We start from the raw sequence: 11,481 nt of genomic DNA, 5'->3' as shown, positions 1-11,481 counted from the left end.
CACCTGCATTTAGTTCCTTAGGAAAAAAAATAATAACACCCAATGTGGATTATATAGAAGAAACAACAAGGGCGGTTTCCCTCCAATCACTGATGCCCCAAATCCCTGCCAGATGGCCAAGCAGAGCGGCTCATGTTTTAGCAAATGACAGAACCTCATTAGGACACGATTTCATGTTTTAGATGCTGTAGGCTTTTATACAAGGTGATGTTCATTTCTTAAACTTGTATGACAACATAATGAATGCATGTAAGTGAAGTGTCCAAAGAAATGTAAAGCAATCAGTCAATTCTTTGCATATTTTATTTTTCATTTGTTGATATCCAACTCACACACATCTGGCGTATTTTACATCTTTGCAATAAAACATGGTTACAATAGCTTAAGGAATTTATATATCCAAAATATTCCACCATGATCTCAAGATGAAATGAACTTGTCTTCCAGATGTTCTGTGTCCTCCCAATTCTAAGCTACAAACTCAAGATATTGCTTACAGCCTGGTGATGAATAACTTAATCATTACTCTGATTCCCCAGAATTTCAGGATTTCATAAATACAAACAACAATGAAGAAGGAATTCAGTTCTAAAACTTACTAGTACAGGTGAATAACAAATAAGTAATCACATAAATAAATAATGATATGTTTCTGGTGCAAAGTGCCAATAGAAAGAAACCATTATTCTGTTTTATCTTTTTAAACAAATGACTGCAAGTAAGTGTAGATTCTGAGAAAATTACATTCCTGTAACATGCCTCATAGCCCTACTGACACAATATGTACATCTATGACAATACAGTCACCAAATATACAAAGAAGAAACATAAATAAAGTGTTTATACCCTTGGGTATATAACTTGATCAGTACAATGTATGGAAAATAATTTGATAGCCATAATTTTATATCATAAAAGATGAAGTGCCTTAGACTAGGAATGTGGCTTTAGGTGAGAATTTCACAGAAACCTAAAATAATAACTTTAGTTATTGTTATGATTAAGTCCAACTTGTTATTAAAGAAACTAAGCTATTCAAGAACCAAAGAGAAAAACAAAACAGCAACAACAACAACAACCAAAAAGCATCAGATTATCTTCCCCTAATGTACAGAGACTAAGCCAGCAGATGACTCTGGATGAAATGTCCAGAAGCTGGGAAGTCATTACTATTGAACTAATGATCATGACTCTATTTATACAATAAAAACCCAGACCTCATCCCTAATTCCCCTTTCTGCTGTGTCTTCAAATTACGATGGGTGGGGCTGAATTTTCTTTGTATAAAGTACCAAAAAATGGCAAATAATGGCTTAGTATCCAAATGTTTTATGACCAAATTTCACTTAGAAGGGATGAATTTAGATTAAAAAGTACATACTATATTTTAGCGAAAATGTCAAAGATTACCGATTGATCCCAAATACAACCGTTTTATATGAGCTGTGTCCTTGGACAGATCTTTCTGTTTCATAGTATGGATGCACCTTTTCCATCAAGACATCAGGGTTAAAGAGCATGCAAGTTGTAACTCCACAATAAAATTAAGAAACATTGTGGTTGTTTTTTTATACAAGGTTTTACTTTTACAAAAGTATCCCTTTAAATAAGATGCATCTGATGTACAAAGTATCAAACATGTTTTTTGTTTTTTTCCTCAGCTTGAAAAGAGGCTGGAAATGGGATGCAGGTTAGGTTCAGAGCTTAACTTTGTAACAACTGGACACGAGGTTCCTCAGAATTGTCAAAAGTCTCTTGTGCGTCCTACTACCTTTTCTCATTTAACCACAATATATGAAATAATTACCAAAACATTTCCCAATTCTTATAATTTACATGATATAAGCTTGCTTGGTAGCAGCTGGTATTTAGTCATGAAAAAATACACAAAGTAAAATGGCTGCTGACTACAATGTACAGCTATTGCTGGGTGTGATGGAATGTACATACGGAGGTGATGGAGACGAGTTTTTCCACCAGAGATATTGCCTTTCCATGCAGCACTTGTGCTCTCAGTTTTAACTTGGCTTTTGGTTCTTCATTTATCTTCAGTATCTATTCTGGTGCTCATAATGCCACCGATTAAAATCTATATTGAAAGCTACAATGCTACCAGAAGCCATGCCAGTGATCAGAGTCCTGGGAAAGCAGAGACAGAATTAAGAGTGACACAAATCACTGATGTGGTTGCTATTTTACACTAGACATGATCATGATCTCAAAGTTCACCACATCTCAATGCATGTTCACTGAGACAGGATTAAAATGTATTTGTGGTTCTCCTGAGTGAAGCTAAATCAACCCCACATACCTGAACTGCCAGACCAAGTATCGCTAAACATTTGATAGGACATCTTGTCAGATAAGCACTTTGGAGTATGCACCCTCAATATATGTTTATCTACCAATTCATAACTTATGTGCATGTGCTATAAGTCCAACATAGGGAATTATAAAACACAAAAAAACTGAAATTAAGGATGAGATTATTTTTGTTTTTTATAAGGACATAGAAACTTGATAGTATCTTTCCTTACTCCTCCTTCAGTGATCCCTGACTCTACTGTGACTTTGCATATGCTCTCTGATTGACCCACCTCCCCACACCTAGAGAAAGCCTTTACTACCCTCCCCACCCTTCAAGAAGTATCAGGTCTATTATTTTGTCCCTGCTTCTCTCACATACAATTTTGGTTATTTGAGCTCTTTGGGGCCAGTAATCTTGTTATGTGTTGTATCCTGCTTAATCTATGATGGTGGTAGCAAATGTTTGCAACCTGAATATATGATGAATAAGTAAGAATATTAAAGAGAACAGTTCAACTACTTAAGAACACAAATTACTTCAAATACTTTAGAAACATCCTTGCATATAGAAGTAATTACCCAGTAAGCCATTCCTATTTATTCATTAATATAGACTACAGCATCTTAGAACACTCTAAGAATAATCTGCTTAAATTTTCTTTAAAAACAGGCTGAGCTGCAGATGAAATATCCCTTCTTCAAACTAAATTATGCTTTTTTTATTACTTCAATACCATTTTACTATATTATAAAGATGTTTTGTTAAATTTATTACATAAGCCTTAATATTTATAATATTTTAAAATCAATATTCTTATAAAGAATATACATATAGTTGAAAAAGTTGATTAATAAGCTTTTCTTTTTTCTGTTAAATAGAGGGTGGAGCAAAAGTTGGTTTACAGTTGTTCATATGGAAAACAATATAATAATTAATAAATAACAATATAAGAATAATCTTTGTTTCACATATTCACAACTATAAACCTACTTTTGCCCCACTCTGTGTATAGCAAAACATGAGAAATTACATACCATATTAAAATTATACAGTTTTAATTTATTTTTAAAATTTAAGAATTTTAAGATTTTATATTCTAAATAGTTTTTTCACTATATAATAAACCCAAAAGTAAATTTTAGGAAATAGCAAAATCATGTTGCAAACTAAGGAACAATGAAAAATCATATTAATTAAGAAAAGATTGTAGTTCTCAGGGAAAACCATAAAACTCAATAAAATAACATAATTGAGAAAAATGTAAATAAGAAAATGGGGCGGGGTTGTTTTGAGGAATGAGGAAGTGCCTTGCATCTTTTAAAGCAGGCGCCAACTGTAGTCTACACTGTACATTTTTCTGGTAATTAGTTAGTGGGAAGTACGCCTGAAGCTGAAGCTCAGCTCTGCTGAAACTGTCTCCTTCACATCGTGTAAGCCAGGGAGGCCTGGCCGAGCCTGGGGGAGGGTAGGAGAGCAGAGATGTTGATGGGATTATTCTGTTTGGGGCAGTGTCTGGCTGTGCCTGTTCGTTTTCAGACTCCCTATTCCCTTTGTTTTCTTTTTGTCTTCTGTTTTCCTCTTGCCAGAATCTTCTATTACAGCACTTACTCCTCTCTTCAACTTACCCTTTTCTGAACTAGTCTTTCTTCCATCTGGATGCTGGAATCTTACAGCATGTTTCACCCTTGGTAGAATGTAAAGAACTTCCCATGATTACACTTCCCCTCGTGGCTCACCTCTGGTCATGGGATAAATCCATTGCTCTAATGCCAGCGTCACATCCAGGGTAAATGTACAGCTGCTTGAAGTCACAGGCCTGCCAGACTTCGACCACACCATTGTCCCCTCCGGTCACCAGGTTCTGGCCATCACTGCTCAGGAGAATTGCCTTCAGAAAAGGCAGAAAAACAGACATTTCTCCCAGTGTTTCCCAATCAGTGGTCAGTACTAAAAAGTACTCAATATAATTCCCTTGTAATTATCATCAACTTTTAGTCATTTGTCCAAGTTTTCTAAAGTCTGATCCATGGAATTTCCAATGTGGAATTCATCAAAGGTATTATATAAACAAAGGATCTTATTAAAACCAATTTATGTTACAAAATAACAGAAGTCCCAAAGAGAATATTATCAATCTAATCCAGGAAGAAGTTGAGAACGAAGTAACATGATGTTTTGTTAAGCCCCGAATATTAACAATGTTAAGACTTTTATAACAAATGGCAGAAGCATATTTCAATACAGTTTTTAATAATGATAAACCAGGGATTACAATTTATTTGTGAATGAAGGATAATTTGGTATATGTAATTTTGGTCTACGGTCCTAAAGGTAAGATTCTTTTACAAAAACTCAGGGGATACAGCACTGACACAGCTGTTTAAAACTGTGTAAAAGGAGTTTTAAAACATCTCTTTAAGAGTCTAACCTCTAATCAAACAGCAGCTATTATCTGCAAAGCCTAATTCACTGAATTAATTACTTGGGATTAAATGAACTTTGGGTTTGTTCAAAGAATCCAGTCACCCTTGGTAGAATGTAAAGAACTTATATGAATTTATATGTCTTTAAAACCAGCACATATTTATTGAATATCAGATAAATTCTATTATGAATCCTAATATAAATCACTTAAAATAGTTAATATTTAATCTGTTGGTTTTAGTCTCTATTTAGTACTAAACATGCAGATTTACCCGTGTTGAATCATTGATTTCCATTTGAGCCAAAAGCTTCCCATTAATACTGAAATTGCTGAATCGCCCTCGTTCGTAGTATATGATACAGTGGCCTTCACTGGAGACAGAAATCAAGCGCGGGAACAAGCAGTTTTCTGGTCCTTCAAGGGCTCTCAGCAAATCTCCAGTAATTGTGTGGACAAGGCAAGGGCCCTCTGCAGAATGGAGGGCATCAATGGCCAGAGTCATTGGTGATGACAAGTCACATATTAGCGACCATAAATCCGCAAACCATCCCTGGTATACACTCAGATGTGTGAGAGAAGGTAGACAATAAGAAAGAAGTATGCTGGCAAGAGCCAAGAGTCGATGTTATGTTTGAATGGAACAAAAACAGAGAACTATTAAATAACACACACATATCTTCCAAAATTTTTATCCGGTTAAAAACTTGGTCTTTTCCTCTATAAAAAGGATATAGTTCATAGATTATGTGAGAATAAAAAACTATATGACCCCCAAATTTTTTCTTAATGTGCTTTTAAAAATATTTTCTTTAAAGTTTAGGAGAATCATCAAAACAATTGCTAATTTTGTTTAGTGTATCAAAATTCTAACATTTGTATCACCTAAATACATTATTATCAGTATTAAGTTTTACATTTTCTATAGTTTATACATAAAATGTAAGAAGCAAATTAAAAATAATTAATCAAGTAATTCAGATTATAGTTATGCTTTTTATCTTTTGAATAAATGAATAGTGAGGCAGAAGTGTAAAAGTAGTATGGGGAGTGACTTATTTGCTCCAATTGTGTTCTCCCCTGTAGAAATTGTGTTGATAAGATAAAAAATTTACAAACTCATAAAAATAATTTGTTAACATAGTTTGGTATGGCCTTCCCTGCCCATCTAAAAACCTACAAAAACTGTAGGTAAATTACATTTCTATTTTTCAATCAGTTTATTTAAGTAGGTACATATATTATAAAATAAGCGAAATTATAAAGCCATACCTAAGTCTTTTCCTGATTACTAAAGTAAAAGACATGTATTATAGAAAATTAGAAAGAAAAATAGCATCACTTCTAAAGTCATCTGTCACCTACAAAAAATTAATGTTTCTTTCCTATGCCTACTGGCTTTTTTTTTTTAACTTTACCAGGTAGAATGATATTACACGTATTGTTAGTATTTCTTTTTAATTAAAAAGACACTTATTGAAAATATTCTATGTGTATATCTCTGGGTTATTTACGCTTAGATACAAAAATGAAGAAACCACCCTCCATATCTTCTATTTTTATGGATATGAGGCAAACAGAATAAGCTCCTAAAAACTAAACCTAGTTATCTCATCACCTTGCTTAGAAAACTTCAATAGTTTCCCACTGTACTTATAATACAATAAAATAAATCACAAATCCTAGCACCACTGGCCCCTCCCACCTCTTCAGCCTTCTTTCTCTTTAACTCTGTGGCATCATCACTCAGCCTCTGGTTTTCTTTCAGTTTCTCTAAGATTAGGTTTCTTCCTGCCCCAGAGCCTCCCCATAAAGAACTAGTATCTGAGCCAGAATTAGAACCCAAGTTTCCTGACTTTTCCTAAAACAACACTTCTGCTACAAAACACACAAAAAACCTAAGTTAGCAATTTTCAACTTTTTTCATCTCACGGCACACATAAACTAATTACAAAATTCTGCGTGTAGCAGTGTGCCTGCCAGGGCACACCAGTTGAAAATAGTTGCCCTAAGTGATCATTTTTTCTTTTCTTTCAACCTCTACCTAGTCCCATTTAATTTGTGAATGGGACTCCCACCATGGCCACCTTCCCCTGTCTTCATCCTCCTTGATTTTTATATGTTAGTTTTAAAGGCTGCATCACACAGGAAGTGCTGCAGTTTCATTTTACAGCATTCTGGCTAGAATGCTGATGACCATACTATATAACATAAAAGTTTTTTTTTATATATATATTATATCAGTCCTGGTAATTATTGATACTAAAACTAAACAGCTGCAAAAATCCTAGGGTTACATTTGTCTATAGAGAGCCTCCTAAAGGAAAAAAAAAAATCATGAATCATGGTTAACTTAAGGAGATGGTACAGTTTTAAAAGACCCAAAATGAAAGAAATATCTTCTGACCTTTAGCACCACTGATAACAAGTCCAAGCTCTGCGCAGACAGAAACACAGACAACTTCATGGTCGTGGCCTGTGAGAACAGCCCTTGGTGCAGGATAGTCACCTGCAAGGAAATAGCAACAGAGAGTCACTGTATGCTGATGGCAGAAATGAAGAAGTACACCATTAAATCAAATGTTTAAAATAATAATCATTAATGTTTGTTAATGGCATTTACTAGCTGTGTTTTACCACAAGCCAGTTACTTAACCTCTCTGCTGTTTCCTGTTTAGATGACTGGATAATGTAACAAATATAATGTGCTTACATTATAAAGTGGTGATAATTATTCCTTTTTCCTGGTTATTGTTATAAAACAGATACCAAGATGCCAAGGCATTTACATGCTTTATCTTATTTAATAACAGCAATATTCAGATGAGTTAGGCACTGTTATTATCCTTCTTTTATAGCCAAGAAATCCGTGTTTATAACTTGTACAAATTCATACAGCAAGCAAGTACTAGACCTAGAGCTATCCAATTTTAAAATGCATGCTCGTACCCCTTTAAAAATGTCCCAACAAAACAAGCTGAGGACCTTTGACTTTTTAAAATCCTCACCAATGGATATGTTTATTGATTTTAGAGAGAGGGGAAGGGGGAGGGAGAGAGAAAGAGAGAGAGACGAGAGAGAGAGAGATGAGAGAGAGAGAGAGAAACATTCATGTGAGAGAGAAACATGAGAAATAAACATTGACCAGTTGCCTCCCATACCTAGATATGTGTCGTGACCAGGAATCAAACCTACAACCTTTTGTTTTATGGGATGACATTTCAATCAACTGAGCCACACTGGCCAGGGATGATTTTTTGAAGAGAAAGGAAAGTAGGAAAGGAAAGAAGAAATGGTCATCTTAATTTTCCTCTTGACTTAATAAAGTCAAAGCCAGCTAAAGAGTCCAGCTGAACTATATGCCGTAAGTATTTTCACTGCTAGGTGCTTTCAGGAACATTGAATGAATGTCTTCTAAGTGACAGGCACTCAACAAGTGGGCTAGGAGTGGAAAGTATCTACACTAATAAAAGACAAAGATGCTAATTGACTGTACCTTCCCTACGCCCAAGCCATGCCTACCAGCCAATCAGAGCGACTATATGCAAATTAACTCAACCAAGATGGCGGCCGTCTGCCACGGAGCTGGAGCAAGCAGGAGGCTTGGTTGCCCTGGCGATGGAGGAAGCCAAGCTTCCCTTGCCTGTCCTGGCCAGCTGTGGTCTCCGCAAAAGGCAGCAAAGTTTCAATTATAGAAGCTATATAAACCCCAGATACCTGCTTCCAGCCAGCCTCCACTGGGAGCTTGGGTGGCTGAGGGCTGTGGCCAACCTGCAAACAGTCATCAGCCCCTCACCCAGGCTGGCCAGGCACCCCAGCGGGACCCACACCCTGATCCCGGACACCCTTCAGGGCAAACAAGCTAGCCCCACCCATGCACCAGGCCTCTATCCTATATAATAAAAGGGTAGTATGCAAATTGACCCTAACAGCAGAGCAACTGGGAATCACTGGTCACTATGACACACACTGACCACCAGGGAGCAAACGCTCAATGCAGGAGCTGCCCCCTGGTGGTCAGTGTGCTCCCACAGGGGGAGCTCTGCTCAGCCACAAGACAGGCTGACGGCTGCCAGTACAGCGGTGGTGGTGGGAGTCTCTCCCGCCTCCTCAGCAGCACTAAGGATATCCGACTGCAGCTAGGCCTGCTCCCCATTGGCAAGTGGACATCCCCCAAGGTTTCCCGGTCTGCCAGAGGGATGTCTGACTGCCAGCTTAGGCCCAATCCCCCAGGGAGCGGGCCTAAGCCAGCAGGTGGTAATCCCCGGAGGGGTCCCAGACTGCGAGAGGGCACAGGCCAGGCTGAGGGACCTCCCGGGTGCACAAATTTTTGGGCACTGGGCCTCTAGTAGAGGTATAAGGCATAACCTGGAACTGTTGAGAACACATCAAACAACCCTGGCCTTGCACAGGCTTACTCTCACCACTGGCACTCAGTAGTGAAAAGCATGAAGATGAACAAGTGTATGTGCACAGAGTATAGCAGGGACCAAAAAAATCTGCAAAAATTTAAGAGACAATCAGAATATTTGGTGAATAAACTGCATGAAAACAGTGTGAAAAGGGTTACCAAAGTTGAAAGGGCATCATGGCCAACACTGTCTTACTGGGAAAACTAGAGAAGCCAATTTGGAAGGAAAGTGAAGGACCTCTATGGTCTTGGGGTACAAAAGTGTAGAGGAAAAGAAAACAGTAGAAAGTCACAGAGGAAATCTGGAAGGTGAATGGGGTATGGTGCCAACCTGGAAAGGTCTGTGATAGTTCCTTTGGTGGATGGGAAAAGAGAGCAAGTGTTGGCAGTAAAAGAGGACCCGAAAGATTCACTGGAACAGCTCCTAGGGCAATGGAAACTAAAGAGAAAATAAACAAATGGGACTACACCAAAATAAAAAGCTTCTGCACAGCAAAAGAAACCATCAACAAAACAGCAAGAAAGCCCACTGCTTGGGAGAACATATTTACCAATGTTATCACTGATAAGGGTTTAATTTCCAACATTTACAGGGAACCCATACAACTTAACAAAAGAAAGATAAACAACCCAATCAAAAAATGGGCAATGGACTTAAATAAGCACTTTTCGAAAGAAGACAGAAAGAAGGCCAAGAGACATATGAAAACATGCTCAAAGTCACTAATCATCCGAGAGATGAAAATCAAAACAATGAGGTATCATCTCACACCTATCAGAATGGCTATCATCAACAAATCAACAAAAGACAAGTGCTGGTGAGGATGAAGAGAGAAAGGAACCCTCGTGCACTGCTGGTGGGAAGGCAGACTGGTGCAGCCACTGTGGAAAACAGTATGGAGATTCCTCAAAAAACTAAAAATGGAACTCCCAATTGACCCAGTAGTCCCACTTCTAGGATTATATCCCAAGAAACCAGAAACACCAATCAGAAAGGATATATGCCCCCCTAGGTTAATAGCAGCACAATTTACCATAGCTAAGATTTGGAAATAGCCTAAGTGCCCATCAGCAGATGAGTGGATTAGAAAACTGTGGTACATCTACACAATGGAATACTAACTACACTGCGGTAAAAAAGAAGGGAATTCTTTCCATTTGCAACAGCATGGATGGAGTGGAGAGCATTATGCTAAGCGAATTAAGCCAGTCAGAGAAAGATAATTATCACGTGATCTCACTCATTTGTTGAATATAATGAACAACATAAACTGATGAACAAAAACAGATCCAGAGACAGAGAAGCATCATCGATCAGACCGTTAAACCTCAGAGGGAAGGTAGGGGAGGGCTGGGTTAAGGGGGGAGAGATCAACCAAAGGACTTGTATGCATGCATATAAGCATAACCAATGGAAACAGATACCAGGGGGGTGAGGGCATGAGTGAGGGGGGGGGGATTGGGGGGATAAGGACACATATGTAATACCTTAATCAATAAAGAAAAAAATAAAATAAAAGTAACAACATAGATAACTCATCTATAAAATATGTGAACAATATGATTCGGGGCAAGCATATTTATACATCAACTAGAGGCCCAGTGCACTAAATTCGTGCATGGGGAGGGTTTCCCTCAGCCCAGCCTGTACCCTCTCCAATCCGGGACCCCTTGGGGGATGTCCAACTGCCGATTTAAGCCTGATCCCCAGGATCGGGCTTAAACCGGCAGCCAGACATCCCTCTCACAATCCTGGATTGCTGGCTCCTAATTGCTCACCTGCCTGGCTGCCTGGTTGCCCCCAAATGCCCCACCCGCCAGCCTAATTGCCCCTCACTGCCTCTCTGTGTCAGCCTGATCACCCCTAACTGCCCCCCCGCCGGCCTGGTCACCCCTAACTGCCCCCCTCTGCTGGCCAGGGCGCCCCCAACTGCCCCCTCCCCTGCCATCCTGTATGCCCCTCCCGCCCCCCCCTGCCAGCCTTAATCACCCCCAAATGCCCCCCTGCCGGCTTGGATGCTCCCCACAGCTCCCCTGCCAGCCTGGAGACACCGCACCGCATCCCCTGCGAGCCTGGTCTTCCCCCACAGCCGCCCTCGGTAGCCGTGAGGCCCAAAACTGCCGGTCACCCTGCTGGTTTGGTCCCATCTCAACCGCCCCCTGTGTGGTTGTGTTGTATCGGCCTGCTCCCACAAAGACAAACATGCCAAGTATACAAACGGTAAAGATAGAATGTTCGCTACAACGGAACCCCCTGTTATGACAGTGGGATGTACACCACCCGACCCAACACCCATTTGGGTCGTGTCCCGGAACCAATTCATATAATTGGTTTTATTT

At 39.0% G+C, this 11,481-nt stretch overlaps 1 protein-coding gene across 1 annotated transcript in view; it reads right to left on the bottom strand.

Moving 5' to 3' along the window:
• Nucleotides 1-284: 284 nt before the first annotated feature.
• NBEA (neurobeachin) overlaps nt 285-11,481 on the bottom strand; it is a 928,080-nt gene continuing 916,883 nt past the window's right edge. The window contains exons 54-57 of the mRNA XM_006083617.3: nt 7,138-7,239; nt 5,005-5,201; nt 4,045-4,196; nt 285-2,139 (exon numbers count right to left, since the gene is read on the bottom strand). Coding sequence (XP_006083679.1) covers nt 2,049-2,139; nt 4,045-4,196; nt 5,005-5,201; nt 7,138-7,239 — 542 coding nt within the window. The 3' untranslated portion in view covers nt 285-2,048. The remainder of the gene's footprint in view (nt 2,140-4,044; nt 4,197-5,004; nt 5,202-7,137; nt 7,240-11,481) is intronic.

The sequence above is a fragment of the Myotis lucifugus genome, unplaced genomic scaffold (genome assembly GCF_000147115.1).
Source record: "Myotis lucifugus unplaced genomic scaffold, Myoluc2.0 scaffold_7, whole genome shotgun sequence".
In the NCBI taxonomy this organism is placed as follows: Eukaryota; Metazoa; Chordata; class Mammalia; order Chiroptera; family Vespertilionidae; genus Myotis; species Myotis lucifugus.
This window is presented reverse-complemented; position numbering and strand designations above follow the sequence as displayed.